Below are 22,040 nucleotides of genomic sequence, written 5' to 3'. Positions count from 1 at the left end.
AAATGCCAAATGGTTTCAGATGGAGTCTGTTCAATATTTTAATATTTATGTCTTTATCTATCCTATGAATATGTACTTATTTGTTTATAAAGCCAGAAAGATCCGAGTTAAATTCAGTTTTGTCCACTGCCTAAATGTGACAGTAGTTGCTGATTTTCAATTATATCATCAGATGCCCAATTCCAAGACAAATGAGAGCATCCAGAATGATATTTTCAGGTCTGAGCATATGTTTAGAAGGACAACAACAGATGATATAGGAAGGTATAGTACAAAAGTAATGCATGTGTTGCAGGGACTTGAAATCAAATCAGTAGTTATAGAAAACTTGAATTAAGCTTAAAAGAACCATCATATCTTCAGTATTTAAAGGGCTAGCATGTGAGAGAATAAATTTATTCTGCTTGTCTAAGAAGAATTAAGAACAATGAGTGGAAATTGTAAGGATTCGTTTAGACTTGATGTAAGGAGAAATTTAATAATCAAATCTGAACAAAAGGTCAATGGGCTTGCAAGAGCATGTTTCTCATCCCTGGAGGTCTTCAGGAAATGACTAAATGATCTCTTGAAAGAGACAACATGGTATAGTAGAAAGAGCACTGGATTTAGAAGGCCAGATTTCAAATTCTAATTCAGTCAATAACTACCTATGTGACTTTGGATAAGTCACTTCATCTCTTTTGACTTCAAGTTTTTCTTTGGACAATGAAGGCACTGGATGATTTAGGGGAGGCACTTAGCCTCTTGGTGACTTGGTTTCCTTATCAGGAAAATGAGAGGTTTAGACAACAGGAGATCTAAGTTCTCTTATAATTCTGAGACTACTGTCCTTATTAGGAATGCTGCTCAGAGATTCATGACTTGGGCAAGAGAATAAAAAGACACCCTATAAGGTCTTTTCTAGTTTTACAAATCTGCTTTCATGAATGAAAAGATCATGTCAGAGACAGAGAGTGAACCAGACTGTCTAGAGAGGAATGAGAGAGAGAGAGAGAGAGAGAGAGAATAGACCAGTTTGACTAATCAGGGGATGCATGTTAAAGAAGGAGAAAAATGACTCAGTCTAGTTCAAGGGAAAGTGCATTTCAAAATGGGGGCAAGGGGAATAATGTAGCTATAAGGATAGTACAAGCCAGAAACTGTGAGTGAGTCAGTCTCTGATTGGAGAAAGTTAAATCAGAGAAAGTGAATGGTGCCATCTTCTAGAAAAAGCCTTTTCTGACTCTCCATAATCCTAGTGCCTTTCCTCTATTGATTATCTCCAATTTATACTGTATTTAGTTTGTTTGTATATGGCTTCTTACATGTTGTTTCTCTCATTGGACTGTGAGCTCCTTGAAAGCAGGGACTAGCTTTTGCCCTTTTCTATATATTCCCACACATAAAATCCATAGAAGATACTTCAAAAGTTCTTTTCGAATGAAAGAATGATTGAATACATGAAGCATTCTACTTAGAGAAAAGTGCTCAAGTGCTCTCTTTGGCAGCACATATACTAAAATTGGAACAATAGAAAGATTAACATGGCCCCTGCGTAAGGATGACATGCAAATTCATGCAGAGAAAAGTGTTCAATGGGACAGTGTGTGGAAGAATATAATTGGAAAAGATCAGTGATTTTTAGGGAATTCTCATAAGAAACTTTCATTAACAATGCAAATAGATCCACAATGTCTGTCTTAGGAGATTATCTGAAGCACTAGGTCACACAGCCAGGTCTGAGGCAAGATTATAACCATTGAGTTCTTCTGGACTCTTAAGACCAACCTTCTATCCACCACACCATGATATTGGCAATAATAATAATGACAACCATGATAAAAATGCTGACTATAACTGTCTTTTATAAAATCCTAGATAAGCTTTGCAAATTGTTTTCCATACATGAACTTATTTAAGACTTGAAACCTAAAAGGAAGGCACAACAGATAACATTATACCTCTTTTACACATGATAAAACTGAGGCTGAGTGAAGTTAAGTGATCTTGCCCAGTGTCAAACAGTAAAAATAAGGAACAAGATTGGAGCCCCAGACAAAGAACTGTGGACTTGAGAAGGAGGTATGGTGCTGGGGAACTATATAGTGTTAATTAACCTTAACAACTGAAGAGGAATAAGAATACCAAGGACAGCAAGGTTTCATTTCATTTTCATTTTAGAAGCAGCCTCTCTTTAGAAGAGAACATGATGTTAAAGGACCATCAATGGAATAGTCTATCAAAGGCAGAGGTGAATCTGTTAAGAGGAATCTGGCTAAAGAGGTCAAGGTCAAGGATAACTAGTAATCCAATGAAGCTGTAAAAGGTGAACGCATAGAAGGGATAATGAAAGAATTAGAGAGGAAGATGCATTTTGGGTTCAGAGTCTGACTGGAGGGGGAAGATGAGTGCTTGGGTAAAGTGAATGGTCCAATCTGAATGGAAAAGAGTGCTCTAATGAGTTTGAGGTAAAAAGTCAAGTTGAAGATGATGGCATAGGTTTGGATGGCTATGAGGGGATCAATTCAGATTGAAATTGAGTGTTCATAATTCTGGACAGTAAGAGGACAAACATGTCTGGAGAGAGTCTATGTATGAACTAGTATGGACAGAGGTTTCATGTTAGGAGATTGATTTTCTCAGTCTCAGAAGAGAAGATGCATTCAGGAAAAATGAATGAGATGATCAGTATGGCTAGACAGAGCAAATCTCTGTGCTTGGGACTTTTAAGTGAATTCAGGTTAGCTGTGAACAAAATGAGTACCTGTGGTTATACCTCAAGTAGACGGGGGGGGGGGGGGGGGGGGGGGGGGGGGGTAATGTGTCAAAGATAGTAATGGAAGTGCATATATTTGCCTTAAAGAGGTGGCATTCAGGGAAAGTAAGAAAGAGAATGAACTTGTTTATTGGGCAGAGGGAAATAATGAATAACTGAGAGTGGACCAATCTGGCTAGAGAGGCACACTACATTATGGAGCACAGGAAATGAACCAAAATGACTACTGAGGGGAATCCATATTGGACCTAATGAGTAGACCAATTTGACTAGAGAGATGAGTACAATGTTGGAGGAGAATGAATTGACTAGACTCCCTGGAGAGGAAGAGGTTTTAGGGACACTCACTACATTAGGAAAAAAAAAATGAGTGAACCAGTACTACTGTTAAGGAATATACACATTGGCCTAGACAGAGTAAATAGATCAATTTGGCAAAAAAAAAAAAAAACCAAATATGCATATTGGAAAAACATGAGTAGATCTTTCTGGTTGAATGCTAGATCACAGTAAATGACCTATGTGGCTAAAAATAATTATGTGTTTTGAGAGACAATAAGTAGAAATAGCTGACTGGAGAAAAGAAAACATGATTGATGAGAGTGAATGAGTAGGCCAGGCTGGAGACATGGTATATTAATTAGATAAGTATATCAATTAGACTATAGGGGAAAGATAGGAAAAAACAAGTATTTAAATAGCACCTACTATTTTCCAGACATATTCTAAATTCTTTTTGCAAATAGTATCTCATTTGATCCTTAAAATAATGCTAAAAGATATGCCCACTTTACATTTGAGGAAACTGAGCTTGCACAGGATTCACACAGCTAGAAAAATGTCTGTGGCCAGATTTGAATGTTAGTCTTCCTGAATCCAGGCCCAGGACCCGCTCTCTTATCTACTGCACCACCAGCTGCTTCTGGGAAGACAGAAGAGAGTTAAGTATGGGCAAACAGTAAAGAACAGGAGGTAAAAATGTTGCTGAAGAGAAAGTGATCTACTCTGTTTAAAAAGAGGGATAAGCTGCATTTTAGGGTACACTGAGAGTGCCAGTCGGCCCTGGAAGATTAGATACATGTGACAGACCATGAGTTTTCCTGGGAAAGAAATGCATGGTAGTAGACAGGGAATGGAAGAGTCTGACAAGAAAGACAGACATGTTTAAGGGGGACAGAGTGAACTATTTTTGCTAAATAAGAAACTTTAGAGGAATGAGTGAACCAGTTAGTCTGAATAGAAGGGAGAGACTATGTGAACCAATGTGAACCAATAAGCCTAGAGAAGAAGGTAAGTGCATGTTGGAAGTCAATGAGTGGAACAGTTTGCCTAGAGAAGAGAAAGAAAATGCATATGGGGAAATCCATAATTTGGTCAATTTAACTGTCAAGAGATGGGGTCTAGGATCACAGATTAGAGATAGAAGGAATTATTTTTGTTAAATGAAAGGTAGGTGCATGTTGGGGAATTGTTACTGGTCCATTCAGAATGACTAGAGAAAAGGATGCCTGTGCCTGGGGCACTGTGGATGGACTGTAGTATGACTGGAGAGGGAGTGTACATATTGGAGGATGGTGACTGGATTCATTGTTTTGACTCAGAACATTCATTTGAAAAGACAATGAATTAGGAGCCAGTTTACCCAGACTGGGCATTGCCTTAGGGAGAACATTGAGTGGACCTCTTTAGTAATACTGATATAAATGTGAGAAAATGGGAAAAGAGAGGTCTCATCTGGTGTGATGTAAGAGTATACAGGGGAAAGTAATTAGACTAATGTGGCTGAAGAAGAAGGTAAATGTTAGGGACAGTAAATAGGCAAGCCTTTTGTAAGAATGATGCATATCGGGAGAGAGTATCTATATTTATCTGGTTAGTGATAAGGATACTTGTCTTGGATAGTGAATGAGTTATAGAGTTTGAAAGGAAAAAAATGTAAATTGGGGCACAGTAATTGAATGACAAAGTCAGACCACAGGGGCAGCTAGATGGTGCAGCACATAGAACACCAGCCATAGAGTCAGAAGGACCTGAGTTCAAATCTGACCTCAGACACTTAATAATTGTCTAACTCTGTGACTCTGGGCAAGTCACTTAACCCTATTGCCTTTAATAAATAAAATTTTTTAAAAATCAGACTACCAAAGATGGTAGACTAGCTAGGAATAAGGATTCATTGGGGGCAACCTTGAATAGAACAGTTTGATTAGAGTGAAAAGTGTGCTTGTTTGAGGAATCTGAAAAAAGGATCCCTCTGGTTATTTTAAATAAGAAAAGCAAATGAACCAGTCTTCCTAGAGACTCAGGGGTATATATTGGTAGACAATAAATGCATCAGCCTGGCTGCTGATTAGGATGTGGGTTTAGGGCAATTCATTAGGGGTAAAGATAATATATTATGAAAGAAGTAGACTAGCAAGTGGACCCAGAAGAAGTGGACTCTTTGGGAGATAGCAACAGGTTTGACAAACCTGTCAGAACAATAAATCCTAGTGGACACTAAGTGAATCTCTTGCTGGAAAGGATTGTACCTCTCAGAAACAGTGAGTGGACCCATTTGGTTTAAGGAGAAAATGAATTGTCCAGAAGTAGTGAGTGGACTTTACTGCCCCAAGAGGAGGATAAATGTTAGAAGAATATTGTGCCAGCCTTGCTACAGAAAGAAAGGTGTGGAAATACATCATTTTATCTGAAGAGGGAATGGGGTTACACTTGGTGGAACATTCTGGAGAGAATGGAATTTATGCTGTGGGAGAACTGATTGGAGACTGACTAGAGAGGAAGATGATGGTAGGGTATAGTTAGCAACGGCTCTCTGGCCAAAGAAAAATTTTTGTGTTGAGAGATGACAAACTACTTTAATGAGAAAGGAGGGTATACACTGGTAGACAGTGAGTGTAACATTACAGATGAAGAGGAGAATACACTGGGAACAGTGAATGAACCAGTTTGGCTGAAGAAGATACATTTTGTGAACCATGAATCAACCAGGCTACTAGAAAAATGGGTACACTCTAGAGAGACAGAGAGGGCAACAGTTGGCTGGAGAGGATGCATAAAGGGAAATTTGATTGGAACTAGCATGACTATAGAAGAGATGATTACAAATTGGGACCAATGAGTAGATAAATAAGGAAGGAGAAGGATAAATGTTGAGGAAGAAAAACTGAATTATCCTGAAACAAAGCAAAAATACATTTTAGAAGGACACAACTAAACTATGTTGTCCTCAGAAGAGGATTCAAGTTGGGAGGTCTTTCTTGCTAGATGTCTTTATTTAGCAATAGTTAATAGGCTATAAAGGAAGAAGAATATTGGGGCACAGTAAGTTCACCAAAGTAATCAGAGTTAGGTGCTTATTAGTAGACTCAAGTGGAGACCAATCAAAATGATGAAGGGGGAGGACTGTGGTACATGTTAGACAACAGTGAGTACACATGCCTTACTGGAAAAGTGGGCACATCTAGATGGGAGTGAATCGTTCAGGAAAAGAGCACATGTCCAGGACAGTTCATAAAGGAAGATGCCTTCAAGAGACAATGAGTAAGTAATTGTCAGATGCACGTTAAGGTAGGTGAATGGGCCATTATAACAGGAGATGGATGTTGTTAAAGGAAAGAGAAATTATGTGTTAGTAAGCAATGAGTGAATCAATCAGACTGATGAGCATTTACTTTAGGAAGATGGCGGCTAGTAAATCAACTTAGCTGAAGAAAGGGTGAGTACGTAACAATAGGAATACTGTCTGAAGAGAAAGGTGCATTTTGAGAAACAATAAGCAGACCTATCAGGTAAGAGAAGAGTGTTAAAGCCAGGGGACAATGAGTGGATGTGTCTTATTGGAGAGGATGAATCTGGGGAGAAATTGAATGAACCATCTTAGCTCTGGGGGCAGAGCATATTTGGGGAGAGTTTCTGAGACCAGTTTGTCTAAAGAGAAACCTTTTTGTTGGAGGATAAACCAATCTGACAGGAAAGAACTATTGAGAGTTGAGACAGTGAATGCATTGTGCTGTCTAGATAGGACATTATTATTAGGGGACAATGAATAGCCTAGCCTGGCTTAAACAAAAAGGATTTGTTGAGACACAATGCATGAACCAGTCTAATTGGATAAGAAGGTTGGATTTGGGGGGACACTGGATAGAAGATTTTGAATTCAGAGATGATGCATATTTAGGGATAAGTGAATAGAAGGGTGTGACTAAGAGAAGGTGCCTGGAGGGGACAGTTAGTGAGTGAGTGAGTCATTTTGTCTAGAGAGGAAGGTTCAAATTAAAAGAATAAATGATTTGATGTGATGGGTCTAGAGGACTTGCTTTTGGCTTTGAAGAGGCAGTAAGTCTCTTCTGCCTTTCCCTCACCATTTAATAGCAAATGCCTTCTAAATGGATGGTTATCTAGATTATTCATTTGCCATCACACAAAAAAACATCCTCCTGAGATTTATTGAAGGCTATTTTTTAAAGCTAGCTGAGACCACAAAGGCCTTTGATTCAAGATACTACAATTTTTGTAGGCATTTCTAGGAAGTTTACATCTCACTGTGAGGTCTATAAATCAAGTCTCATATCAACTATCTGTGTCACAGTGTCAGATCAGTTTGTGAGAAGCTGTAACAAGAAGGAACTTCCATCTTTCCCCATAATAAGTCTCATCTCTGATGAGGGCTAGTGATGTTTCAAAAGTTTTATTGCTTTCCAGGGATTCTTAAGGGAATGATTGGTGGGGAAACAGGGTATAGTCTGTTGCTTCTGCTCTCAGATCTATTCTTTGGGATCTTCAAGAATTAGAATTAATTGAAGGGGAAGGAGGGAGAAAGGGAAAGTGGGAAAAGTCTGACTCCCCCCATTGTTAGCTTAGTAAATATATTGGACCTGCTTTGGGGATATGGGTTGCAGTCTGCGACACTTCTTGTCTATGAATTTTCCACAATCCATGAACCCAAGTTTTTACACAGAAGGGCATGGTCTATACAACTAAGTTCCTTGGAAGTTTAGATTAGAAATTTCTCAAAGCTCAGGAGATTGTTGCAAGCTTAGCATATAGCAAATAAACTATAGAGCCATTAAATGTGCTATTGGCCTGAATTTTTTTTGCTTAATTTTAATTTCCTGAAGACAACCTCAAGACTTTGAAGCATGTTAGTTCCATATACAGTAAGAGGGTTCTAAAAAAAGACTCCTAGTATAATAGACAAGTTTAGATATAAAAAGAATGTGTATAGGAGGTTCTTGAGTAATTCGATCAATCTGGTCTTCCCCCCCCCTTCATCTATCCCAACTGCTAGTGTCTTCCTCTTAGAGAATCCTTCAAGTACACTGTATCTTTTATGTTCCCACTTTATTTTCATGGTGTCTTCCCCATTTAGAATATGAGATTTTTGTGATGGAAAGGGAAGATAAGCATTGTTTTTACCTTTCTTTATATTCTTAGTCATATTAATATTGAATATATATTATTTGATTGATTGGGGAACAGAAGGATTATATAGTTGGGATACAGAGAATAGACAAGTCTGACTAGATAGTAAAATATACTGTAGGGGGCAGTAAGTGTAATTCTTGGGTCAGAGAAGATGTAGGGGGATACCATTAATTTACCCAACTGGCTATAAAGTAGGTTGTATTTCAGGATACAACAAGTAGACCAGTCAATCTAAAGAGTTACGTTATTGATGAAAAAAACAGGACAGAACAGTCAAACTGATTGGTGATGAAGTTACATATTGCAGGGCTGTGAGTAGAATAATCTGACTGATGGGTTTGGTGAAGGTTGAGAAACAATAAATAGACCTATCTTGACTGAGGGGATCCATAGAAGTGACAGTGAGTGAGTAGACAATCCGGTTTGACAGAAAGGAACATGTTCAGGGACTGGAAAAGGATCGATCTGATTGGAAAAGGATTGTTGGGGACCAGTGAGTTAGTACACTTGGACTGGAAAAGAGGGTATGTATGGGAAGACAATGACAGAATCAGTCTCACAACAGAAGAGGGTTCATGATGGAGACCAAGTAAATCAATCTGGACCAGAAAGGAAGCTGTTGGAAGATTTTGAGGGTACAATGTGGTGGTAACTATGTATATATTTTAGGGAACATTCAATTGGACTATTCTGACTAGAGATGATGATTGCCAGAAAGGGACAGAAAGATCAAATTTGGTCAAGTGTGAAGAATGCTATAGTTAAGAATTCCTGGATTTTTTTTATAAAAGAAGATAGAGATGGAGAGAAGAGAGAGATCCTATGGACATGTGAACATAATGCAACAATATAATGAAGATGAGTAGTGGACATGACCCTTCCCAAGGTCTAGTCTGGCTCATCTCCAGAAAACAAATTAAGATACACATTATAGAGGGCCCAGGTCACCTTCTTAGGATTGAGACCCCCTCCTACTAACTAGAAAATGGCTGTGAGCTCACATACCCTGGTATTCCAAGCCTTTCCACCTCCCATAGACAGTCCCCTTTCCCCTAGTACATACCAAGCATGACTCTGAGAGGGCACAAATGGATACTTTTTCATACTCATAGACTCTTTGATTTCATTTTCCATGTCTTCTTCCCTCTGGGGATTACCAGGATGACGTCCTCAAGCAAAGCTTCCTAGAGGCCACCCTGTCGTTAGTGGGGGCCGTCAGCAGAAATGAAGGAGCCCACAGTTATGAGTTCACCCAGGTGCCTGAGCTCATCGACAGCCTACTGGTAAGTGAAAGGGTGTGGAGAAAGAGGGAAGATCAACATTAAAACTAGGGAGACTAGGGCAAAGTTTCCCTGGAGTGGAAACAGAATTGGCCCACTGAACCTGCATAAATGTGGACAGTGTCAAAGGATCTAGAAGAGCTAGAAGAGATCAAAGAACACAATTAGTCCTCAGGGCTGCTAAGGAGAAAGCTCCGGAGCCTTGCTGTAAAGTCTCTTTGAGTGAGTCTTCTACCTAAACAATAATTTTCCCTAGAGTGTCTCTTATTTCCTCATCTGTAAAATGAGAGGTTGGACCAGATAGTCTTGAAGGATTATTCCAGGAGCTATGATTCTATATCCTGATTCCTGACAAGTATACCTCATGAGGTCAAGAACTATGTCTTAGCTAAACATGGACAGACTAGGTACTTCATAATTGTCTGTAGGATAAGAATTTGAATTCCCCTATCTTCCACCTAATTGAACCCTGACTTTTTCAGCTTGGTGACCCCTGGCTGTGTTTATTTCACTGGGGATTGCTCTGAAGAGGACTGGGAAGAACAGATCTCAAGAATAGAGAACAGCAATGAGGAATAGGCATGCCCACCTGTCCAGGAAAAAACCTTCCTCAAAGATAGGAAAAGTTCAGAGCTTCCTAGGCAGGTTCTTTGGAAGAAAATTGGGTGAGAAGGAGTGGGAAAGGAAATCTGTGCTTGAGTCTAGGTGAGGGCTTGACTCAGTGGAGGACACACCAGTTTCTCTGGGCAGGAGATCTAGAGATCTTACCCCTTTTACTAACCCTTCATTTTGGGAACTTGCAGGTGCTGATGAAGAAAGAACCCCAGGATACTCTCTGTACCACAACTCGACAACAGGTCATGTGCACTGTGTCAGGTCTTTGGTAGGTTCTTTCAGTCCTCCTAGGGACCACCAAACTGAAAAAAGCCAGGGCTCAGTTAGGAGGAGGATGGAAGAGAGGGGAGAATTCAAATTTCATATCCCACAAATATTTATGAAGTACCTACTGTGTGCAACATTTATCCAAGGCACAGTTCCCAAACTCATGGAGCAGGAAGACTAGAATTGTGACTACAAACAGGAATAAGAATAACAAACTATGTGAGGAGTGGGGGAGCAATGCATTTTAGAGAAGCAAGTGTGAAAGGATAACCCATACTCCCTTCTAATTTAAGAAACCTCTATTGAATGATTTGTTTGTGTTCCAAGTTTCTAATTGAATTTTCTTCCTCTTGAAATCTTTATGCACCCCCACACTTTCTAACTCTTCTTTCTATGGTTGGTATGATGGCATAGTAAAACACATCAGACTTGGCACTAATTCTTTTGTCTTTTTCTTCTCTATTTGGTCTAAATTTGTATTTTTTTCCAACTGTAACTCAAGTTGCTCTCACACTCTTTTGTTTTTCTGATAACCTCACAGCAAACTGAGGCCACTATTGGACTCTAAAAGGAAATCCAAAATTCTCTTCACTTGTTTCCAAAGTGTGTTTAAACTGCCCCTGGTGGAGGCTCTGGAGAAGCACACCTGTCTCCTGGCAGACCCTCCTGATATACAGGTGATCTAGTCAGAAGTTTTCTATTACCTGAGAGAGGTGTCCTACCCTTCCCTCTTTCCAGCCCTTCCCTTAGATAAGTCTCCATTGATGATTAGAGGGTGGTAAGGGAAGATATAGAAAAAGGGATCTTAAACCATATCTGTCTTGGCAGTCAAACCACCGCAAGATTGGTCTGTTGAGAGTTACAGCCAGGGCCCATCTGGAAATGTACTCACAGTTATTTACAAGGTAGTGAGAAAGTACTGCCAAATAGCAATCATGTCTATTGATGGTCTAGCCTTTTCAAACCACCATTGACTGTTCTCCATTTTCAGACTGCTTCCCAGACCCACTTTCTTGTGTTAAATCAATGGAAGATATGGAGAAAAAGAAGACCATGAGCATTGTCCCTAATCATTGCTATTTCTCTTGGTATTATAGCTAATGAGAATGGTTATTGTCTGACAAAGCTGATGTTCAGTCAGCCAGTAACATTGGTACAAAGAGGGAAAGGGGAGAAGTCTCTTTCTCTTATATGTTTATGAGTCCCCAAACTCTATCTCCCAATTTATATAAAATACATGCTCAGAGTTCTGCTGAGCTTTGTATTTTGTGTATATGAGACAGAAAAGTTGAAACTTGGAGATAAATTTGTATTTGGAGACAATTTATGAATGAATAAGTCTGTGAAACTGTGAAAACATACCATAAAAATTCCAAGATGATTTTTATATGAACCAGTTTCAGATGTTGAAAAACCTGGCCCTATTCTTCAGCCCTCCATTAGAAGGTTTGTATTCACCTCCCTTCATCGGGATCTAAACTCTTTTGGAATTAAAGCATCCTATGAAAGAGGGGAAATTGAGGATGTTTTCTCAAGAACAAACTCATAACTGAACCTATGACATAAAACTAAAATTATAAAATAACAGAACTAAATGATTTCTAGCAATGATTTCTTCCAATTAGCCTCGTTGTATATTCTGAAAATTACCCTTAAGTGAAGGCCAGAAAGGGTGATGCACAATGGAAAACATTAGACCCTAAATATATGGCCAAAACATGAAGCAGCAAAATAGAAGGGAATGCCTATATCTGACTCAAGTCAACCCTGACCCTCTAGTCCTTGTCCAACTGAAACCCCAATCAAGGTTTCATTTGGAAGAACCCAGGACTCCTTCATTTCTTTGACTTCAGTTTCTCTCCTTCTAGAAACTCTACATGGACACCATAATTGCCTTAGATGAACTTCTCCAGAGCTTAATCTCACAGAACCCCAAGCCAGAAGAACTTCATTATTTGCTAGGGGTAATTCAGGTTTTGGTGGGAGGCAGAGGGAATAGATTTGTGTGTGATACCATTCACTGAACTCATGAAGTGGAGATTGCATTTGATCTTTTTGATCATCTGTTCTCAGGACATATTAAATGCTTAATAAATATTTTTTCAATAATTTGTGAGATGAGGGTATGACTGAAGATCAAAGTACAAAGTTTAATGCAAGCTTCATTACCAATGTGATTTGAAAAAGGATGTAAAGTCAGAGAAAAATAGATGCTCTGGCATTTTTAAGTTCCTTAGAACATACCAGGGGATATCAGAGCTGAAAGGAATAATAGAATACAGAATATATTTAGTAAAAGCCAAAATGAACTTAAAATAAAAGACATAAAATTAGCTCTAATAGGAATCTTAGAACATAGAATATAAGTACTAAAAGGATTTTAGAACATAGAATGTCAAAGAAAGATCTTAAAATACAGAATCCTCATGTGCATTCTGGAAAGTACCATATATTCCATTTAATTCAATACCTCATTTTCAGAGAAGGAAACAAGTCTAAATAGGGGAAAATGGTTTGGTGTGACCATGGTCACATGGTAGAACCTGGACTTTTACTGAGGTCCTAAGGTCAGGAAGATGATCAGATTTAAGTAGTAAAGGGATGTATTCTGTTTCATAGTTGATGAGTTTGATGGGCCAGTAGCAAATGCATATATAAATTTCTAGCACACAATCAATCATGAGTATGGAATTTAGGATTGAGGGCGTGATTGGAGACATGCATTTGGTTGTCTATATATAAAGATAATCATTGAAGTAATCATCTTTAGTAGATTCCAAAGACCAATGGAACTAGAGAAAAGGGTTGAGATATCCATAGTCTCTAAGTAGTCAAATTTTAGGATAAGGAAAAAAAAGGTGTCAGGAGATGAAAAAAGAAACTAGCATATTATAATTCCAGTACAAGTTGGAAACATCCAAAAGGAATTGTAACTAAATGTTAGAGAGATCAAAATGATAAAGACTAAGAAATTTAAGTGGGGGTATATAAGTATGATGAAACTAACATTATGGAAGTATACTGGAAATTCTGAATTATCACCACTATCATCACCCCTATCAACAATTGCCTATCTATGATCATTGTAATTCTTTTCATTCATATCACCCTCAAATGAACATTAATATTGTCACCTATTAACTATCACTGTTAACCATCAGCAGCACCACTGTCATTGCCATTCTCAGGATCATCATCAGTATTACCACCACCATCATCACTTTCATCAGCTTCATTTTTGCCATGACCCTTTATTCCCATCACCGACATCAGCATCACTGTCATCACTTTATTCTCATCACTACCATCAATATCACTATTATCACTGTATTTCCATCGTCAGCATCAGCATCACTGTAATCATTGTGTTCCCATCACCATCATCATCATCACTTTCACCATCACTTTTGCTATTGTATTCACATCATCACCACCAGTATCACCATCACCATCATTGTATTCCCATCAACTTCATTGCTTCATTTTCATAATCATTAGCATCATCCACATGACTTCATTCATCATTACTGTCATCATCATTACCATCATCAAAATCACAATTCTATTCCTCATCATTATTATCATCACTTACATAAGACTATATTTATTAACCCTTAATTAAATATAGTTTGGATTTGTTGCTATAATGAATGATAGGATAGAACTGAGAAGAAAATTGCTGTAACTAAGAACTAAGCTTGAAGGACTCTTGCTCTATGGACTCTATCTAGCAATTCTCCCAATACTGTTCTCATGAGGTCCAGACTCAGCCCACACAGGAGTGAAAGGTACTCCTTTAGAAGCCAATCTAGGGTTCAGTAGCCCCAATGCACCAATGATTTCCACTGATAAAACTTGTTAAATGACCCTCTTCTCCATTTACCAAGATATTACCCATCTTTCAAGGTCTAACACTAATCCTATCTTTGGCAGGAAGCTTTCTTTGATTCCTCCTAGGGAAAGGAATCACTCTTTTCCCTTTATAGGATAGAACTCTTTCAGTCTAAATTATGTGATCTTTCCCTTGATTACACTCTGTCTTGTGTTGATCTCTAAGGTCTCAAAACTCCAATTTCTAGGACTAAGGACATGGATAAAATAGGATTGGGAAAAAGAAAATCCCTTATATCTATACAAAAAGCACTTAACACTACATTAGATCCATGTAGGCTACATTTTTTCCCATATAAAACCCAAATGTAGCCCATAGTTTGTATTCTTACACCATGTGTCTATTTTTTTCTTTCACATAGATCCAAAATCATGTGAGTATAGTGATGGGAAAGAGCCCTGGAGTTTACTTTTTAAAAAACCTGACTCCCAATCTCAATTCTGGCTCTTAACCCTTACATGACTTTGGGCAAGTCACTCCTTTCTCTGAATTTCAGTTTTCTCATCAATAAATTTACAAAGCTAGAAAGGTCCCTTCAAGGTCCTTTTATTTTAGGAGTTGATATCTATATTTGACCCAATATGTTGCTTTTCTATCTATTTTCTCATTTGAGTGCTCTCAGAAGCAAGGCAAGGGGTTAATATCTCTACATTACAGATGAGGTTACTGAGGCTCTAAGAAGTAAAGGGATTTTCCTCACATCTCTATGGCACTTTAAAAGTTTACAAAGTGCTCCCTATGAGGCAGATGCTATTACCTCCATTTCACAGAGGAAGAGATTGAGGCTTGAATAAGTTAAGTTATTTGTCCAGGGTCTCACAAAAAGTAGCTATTAGAGGTAGGAAATTGTCCCAGGTCTTCTGATGCACAGCTAGTGCATTTTAATCATACTGCAACACATGAAATTCCCTCAGTATCAGGAAATCATTTAGTCAGAATCCCTATGGAAGTGTTCATTGCATTCCATATTTATTAAACACCTACTGTTTGCCTCATTCTGTGCCCCAACTAATGTAAGAACATATGAAATTTCCCTGTCCTCTCACATAGTTTTACATTTTACTCCAGGAGCAAGAGACTCATAAAACAATTGAAAATACAAAACAAGCTATGTGGTACGGGGGTGATAGTTAATACAGAGAAAAGCAGAGAAAAGGAGACATCCCTGGCCCTTAGAGGAGCCAAGAAGAGCTTCCTAAAGAAGTCAATGCTTGATCTGGGGTCTGATGGAGGATATAATGTGGATAAGGAGAGAGAGAGAGAGAGAGAGAGAGAGAGAGAGAGAGAGAGAGAAGGAGTCATCTCCCAAAGGGAGTGATATGAAAAGTAGATGCTAGTGTCCATTGGCCCAGGGGCTCCATTCTATCTTCCCTTTTGTTCTCCCCAGCACCTGTTCACCTGGCTAGTCTCAGAGAAGGTTCACGAGCGTCATCGGGCAGTTAGATGCTGTATGGTTCTCCTCAAGTTTGTGGCCCAGAAATCTCTCCTGGATGTGAGTTATCATAATCACCTGCCCTTTCCCCCAACCTCAGCTTATTGCATCCCTCTCTAGTGCTCATAGTGATGAAGAAGTGAGCTCTTTCTCATTATAGACCATTGATTTAAGAAGGGCTCCAGAAAATAAGCCAGTCCAAATCTCCATCTCCTGTCAGGACTACATTTGAAGGGAGGGAATTGATTTACCCATAATTATCCCAAAGGAGGAAGATTTCATGCCCACACATGGACTGCATAGATATCATAGCTTCATGACTATGCTGGAGTGGGCATAGGAGAACTAGCAGATGTAGGCTTAAAACCCTAGGTTCTCTTAACTCCATAAAATAGAAAAATTTATTTTATGTGGAACAGGCTAGCTGGAAAGTTTACATGATTCCAGTTTCATTGGTAACATCCTAAGCTTCACAGTAAGAATTAGGTCTCTCCATCAGGCCAGATGATTTTATTGACCTTGAGTAAAATGATTTCATTCTTTTTCTTGGGACACTTGGTAAGTGGGAACCAATTCCTTCTCTGTTATTGGACACCATCTTGGAGGAAAGGATATATAACATTATCTCTTGGCTAAACTCAAATTTGAGCATAGAGTTTACTACAATAGATCTCTTATCATTTTATCAGATTTTGATCCATATGCCTGCCCCCAACCTGGGTGATTGATAAATATGTCCTAAAAAAATTCACCCCTGAAGTTTCACCAGAAATCTTGGAAGGCTCTCTTACTTTTCCATAACATCAGTAGAATAGCAAGGGAGCATTCAGATTGTCCATGTGAGTTTTGATCTTGCCACATGGCTTTTTTTTACAGTAAACATTTTTAAATGACATCTTTTACTCTGTTCTTAATAACTTCTTTGTATTATTTTGTAGACTGCTTACACTAGCCATAGTCCTGTCTATTGGTCTCTTAATGATAATCACATTTAATTGTTTGGAGATTGTTGTATTCCATGACTCATAATACTAAGAGAACTTTGGTATTAAAGAGAGAGGTCTTTGTTTCAAAGAGAAATTTAGAGTCATTAAAAGAATATGGCAATTTCCCACAGGTATTTCAGCCTAGTCTCAGCTCCTGTTTAATTCTCCAGTGAAGTGTCCATGTACATTATTCATACATATATATATATGCATATACATTGGTGTCTATGTATAAATATGTGTATGGTATGTATGCATAATTATGTGTGTATGATGTGTATCCATGTTTTTGTATGCATGTGTCCATATAGACACATCTATACCCAGGCTTTATAGCTTGTCCATCTCATTTTAAACATACGTTGGGCAATGAGCATTTTTTATTCACTTGGTTTTTCTAGTTTGAATAATTGGACCAAATTCTTGACTAGTTATGAGCCTCATTCAGAAGACTCTGTAATAGACTCAGATATTAATGTAACCAGCATAATATCATCCTTAAGCAGGAGCCAACTAAAGGACAGCACCATCTATTTATAAGACATCCCTTTTCCCTTTGGACTTTACATCATAATCAATGAGTTAAATTTCCCTGTTTTATGCTGCAATTGATATCTTCCCATTTGTTAATATGTTCCCTCACTCCCTTAAATTACTCTGTATTTACTACATAATCATGTGTATATATATATATATGTATGTATATATGTATGTATGTATATGTATATATACACACACAAATAGTCTTATATCATATGTGTAGACACTTATCTATTAACATGCCATAAAATGTAAGTTTTCACTTGCTCTCACTGCAGAATGTTAAAAGTAAATTCCTTGAGGAAAAAGATTACCTATTTTTACTTTCTATCCCCAGTATCTACCATATATGGAGGGGTTTAATAATGGCTCATTGAATTAAAATTACTTGAATATTCATAATCATAATCATTAAACAGTTTTTTTCTGGTTTGCTTCTCTCAAGGATCTTTATCTGATTTTAATATCTACAAGGGAGACACTTCATTAGAGGAGAGTTTGGTTTTAAAACTGCATTTTGTTCTATCTATATAAGCAAATCATTTCCTTTCCATTTTTTGGTAATCAATAAACATAGAGCTTGTTATGACCATTCAGTAAATTGTGTGACATTAAAACACAGGATTCTGGAGAAATTCAACTTGTGGGTATTCAGGAATATTCCTCTCTCCATAAGCCACCATCTCCTACTGCGGACCTCTGTCTTCAGGGCCCAGGCCCGGCATCCTCCATTTCTTTCCTGGCTCTAATTACTTTCTGGGCTTCTCCACCATGCCTCAGCTGCCCTCTCACTACTACATCCCTCCACCCTTTTGCTCCCTTCTCCAATTGATGAGTTCCTCTTAGGACTTCCATTTTAAGGAAGGATTCAAGCCAGCATCTTCCTTTCCTCTCCCAGATCTGCTTCTACCTCCATGTCCTTGCTCAGGTACTTCCCCAGCCTCACTGCTTTTCACTTCTCTTTTATGAGTTGTCTTCCCTCATTAGAATAAAAACTACTAGGGGATAAGCATTGTCTCTTTACTTGTATTTGTATCTCCAGTGTGTTGATTTGTCTTGTGCTTAGTTGCATTTTAGGAATGGAAAATCAAAACAAAGAAATAGCTCTAGGCATTATCTGTCCAATAAGAAATAGATCAGTTGTGGAAAGAACAATAATTTAGATTTTAAATTCTGAACCTCAGTTTCCTCATCTATAAATGAAAGGAATGTGTTAGATGAACTCTTAAATCCCTTGCCATTTGAAATTACACAGTTGTGTTTCTCTTCTTTATTTTCTCTTTCCAGAAAACAGAGGAGTTTAAAAGAATTGGACACATTGTGGGCATGCTGAGCATGTTATGTCAGGATCCAGACAAAGACATACAACAACTGGTGCTCGAAGCAATTAATCATCTATACCACATCTTCCTAAATCAGAAAGGTGATCCTTAGGAGGAAACTTTGACTCACTTTTCTATGCATCCTCCTAGAGAATTCCCATAAATTTTAAGCTCACCTCCCAACATTTACCACATCCTGAGCAATGACCTTATTCTAGCCATCATAGTAATCTCTGCAACATTACCATAACCTCACCCCAGAAATGACCACATTTCCTTCACTAATACCTCCCAACCCTAACTTCACCCCAAGTCTAAATACATTTCTATCACTGAGCCACTTCAACAACCCTAACCTCACCATAACTTTGTTTCACATTATTCCTGACCTCATCCTCCATACCTTCCATGTCTCTCACCCTTGACAAAACTAATTTTACTATGCTATCTCATACCCTGACCTCATGCCAGTCTTGACTATACTTTAGCCCTACCCAATAACCAACCTCGAATTCACAACAGTCCTGACCATAATCCAGGTCTAACTTTAATTCATTCCTGAGCATGTCTCCTGCCCTTGACTAGAACCTTGAGCTTGACCACATTCAGTCTTTGAACACTTCTCCATCCTGATCCAACCAGACCCAAACCTAATCTCAACTCTGACCTCATATCTAACCTAGTACATACCCTGCCCCAACCCTATCCTAATACCAACTAATCTCCAAATCTGGCTCCTCATTGACTATGCCCAACCTTGACTTATGCTTACTCTACTTCCAACTCTGAAGTAGAAACAATCAGCTAGCATTGAGTTTTAGGAAATAGCAGCCATTTACAACCATCTCTCTTCACCAGACTTGCAGGGACCTGTCCTTTTCAGAAACATGGGACAGAGTGAAGAAAACCAGTGGGTGTCAAAGCAGGAACCAATACCCATGCCTGAAGCTCCTCTCAATCCCAGCTCCCACATTATTAAGGTAAAAAGCTCTCAGGGAACTAGCAGGGCAGAGTGGGAGGGGTGGGCTTACACTCACATTTTTCCTAAGTCAGCTAGAGTCTTATCATCTGGCCTACACTGAAGAAACATGGGTAAGGGGTAACATGGAAAGAATATTGACTTTAAAATCAGAAGTAGGGGTTGTTCAGTCCTTTCAGTTATCTCCAACCCTTCATGACTCCATTTGTGATATTCATAGCAGAAATACTGGAGGAGTTTTACCATTTCCTTCTTCAGTTCAATTTAAAGATTAGAAAACTAAAGTAACCAGGGTTAAGTGACCTGTACAGGGTCACACAGCTAGTAAATGTCTGAGACCAAATTTGAACTCAAAAAGATGAGTCTTCCTGACAGGATTTGGGTTCAAATCTCAATTACGACCTATGTGACCTTAGAGAAATCACTTAACTTCCCTAGGATTGTTTCCTTATCTGTAAAATGCTATCAATTCTTTGATGAGTACAGATATACTATGCTTTATTTTTTTTAAAAAATCATTTCCTAAATTTAACCTATTATAAATCATGGGGTTACTAATCTGGTAAAAGAATGCAATTCTATAAACATAATATTGTATGCCTAGATATTCAGCAAAGTATTTAAAAATCACATTATCCCTAAGGACAAGAATAGTATAACAATGTAGGTTGGGTGGTCAACAGCCAGGTAGGCTTTAAAAATTGTTTTATGACAGGACCTCGAAAATAGTCATTAATGGAGAGATGACAACTTTGACAGGAAGTTTGAGTGGAGAACATGAGATCTGATCTGATTAACTTTTTCTCAGTGATTTGGATTAAGATTTAAGGTTCATGGACATGAATGGCTTGGTAGCACAGTAGATAAAGTGCCTTACCTAGAGTCAAAAAGACTCATCTTTATGTATTCAAATCTGTCCTCGGTTACTCACCAGCTAGCTATGTGACCCTGAGCAAGTCACTTAACCTTGTTTGCCTCAGTTTTCTCATCTATAAAATGAGCTGGAGAGGGAAATGGCAAACCACTCTAGTAGCTTCACCAAGAAAATCCCAAATAGTTTCACAAAGAGGTGGACATGACAGATGACTGAACAAGAAAATAATAAAAAAAAAAAAGGTACAATTTGTGGATGACACAAAACTGGAAAGGCAGGGATAGATCAGGGGATTTAGAGTGAGAAGGAAGAGCAATTCAAATGTTCATCAAGTCTAATGATCTCATTTTACAGATAAAGAAACTGAAACCTTGAACAGGGTAACAATTTTCCCTGCTCACATAGATCAAAAGTTATAGTCTGACATCTCAGAACCTCTTTGCATAACATATTGAATTCCAGAGTCAGAATACAAAAAGATTTTACAAATTTGAACAATGGGCCAAATCTAATTAAGTACATTTTTATTAGGAATCACTGTAAAGTCCTACACTTAAGGTAAGAAAGACCAAACAGGTTTAGTGGTTTGATAAATCTAAAATTCAGATCTACTGAGGGAAGAGAAAAAGCTTGGTTATATTGGTCTTAAATCCAGTTTCAGGTCTAATTGGTCTCAAGTTCAATTTCAGGTCTGTCTCCTTTCCTACTTAGAGTTATTATTAATGGCATTATTTATCATCATTGTGATTTTATGTCATATATTTTAGTGGAAAGAGCACTGGATTTTTTTTGGAGTCAAGGGAACTGACTTCAAATCTCAGTTCTCTCTACCTGAATGACCTTGGGAAAGTGGTTCAGTCCCTCTGGGTCTTCAAACTTTCATTTGACCAAATGGGGATCACAAAGAGTGGGTTGAAAAATAACTCAATAAAAATGTGACAGGTACATCCTACTGGATCCTCACAACAATCCTGAGAGGAAGGTGCAAAATTCCCATTTTGCATTTGGGGAAACTGAAGAGAGAGAAAATTAGTGACTCACCTTGAATCACACAATTAGTAAGTGTCTGCAGTCAGATTTGAATTCAAGTCTTCTTGATTCCAGGTCCAACCCACTCTCCATGGTGTTACTTAGCTTTGGGACACCTAGTTGGGTCCAGACTTCAAGCCTCTTGCCATTTGACCAACCTGACATGCCCTTAATATTAATTGATCATAAGTCATAGCTCAGTAAAACAATCCTTGCACTGAGTTAAGGTTGCTGGTTTATTACTTCAGCTCTGACATCAAATTGTTATGCAACCTTCAATTCATTCACCAAGAGTTTCTTAGGAGCACCTCCAAGGATTTCCAGTGATTGAACTGGTCACTGGAGATGCAAAAATAAAAGATTAAACAATCCCTGTCTCTCTGAGAACTTACATTCAACTGGAGGAAAGTAAAATCCACTCTGAAAAGTAAAGATAAAATATAGTCAAAGCAAATTCACAGTAATTTGTTGGGAAGAAATAACCCACAACTGGGAGAATCATGAATGCCTCTCTATAAAAGGTGGTGCTTGAACCAAACCTTGATGGATAGTGGGAATTCTATGATGTGCAGGTGAAGAAAGGGAGCAATCCAAGCAGAGGAAACAGTCTGTACAAATGAACAAAAACAGGAAATGGAAAAA

General features: G+C 38.2%; 1 protein-coding gene and 1 non-coding gene across 3 annotated transcripts in view; both read left to right on the top strand.

The window, feature by feature from the left end:
- Nucleotides 1-22,040, top strand: part of LOC141499967 (maestro heat-like repeat family member 5) — a 125,381-nt gene that overhangs the window by 57,355 nt on the left and 45,986 nt on the right. For both annotated transcript variants that reach the window (XM_074202799.1, XM_074202798.1), the window contains exons 11-17: nucleotides 9,343-9,465; nucleotides 10,266-10,345; nucleotides 10,886-11,021; nucleotides 12,213-12,308; nucleotides 15,624-15,728; nucleotides 18,482-18,617; nucleotides 19,375-19,496. In XM_074202799.1, the coding sequence (XP_074058900.1) occupies nucleotides 9,343-9,465; nucleotides 10,266-10,345; nucleotides 10,886-11,021; nucleotides 12,213-12,308; nucleotides 15,624-15,728; nucleotides 18,482-18,617; nucleotides 19,375-19,496 (798 nt within the window). The remainder of the gene's footprint in view (nucleotides 1-9,342; nucleotides 9,466-10,265; nucleotides 10,346-10,885; nucleotides 11,022-12,212; nucleotides 12,309-15,623; nucleotides 15,729-18,481; nucleotides 18,618-19,374; nucleotides 19,497-22,040) is intronic.
- Nucleotides 1,472-1,575, top strand: LOC141503715 (U6 spliceosomal RNA). The gene has a single exon (XR_012473042.1). It is a non-coding gene; the product is annotated as a U6 spliceosomal RNA (small nuclear RNA).

Source organism: Macrotis lagotis, chromosome X (assembly GCF_037893015.1).
Source record: "Macrotis lagotis isolate mMagLag1 chromosome X, bilby.v1.9.chrom.fasta, whole genome shotgun sequence".
Taxonomy (NCBI): domain Eukaryota; kingdom Metazoa; phylum Chordata; class Mammalia; order Peramelemorphia; family Peramelidae; genus Macrotis; species Macrotis lagotis.
Note: the sequence above shows the minus strand (reverse complement) of the source record. Positions and strands in the feature narration are given on the sequence as shown.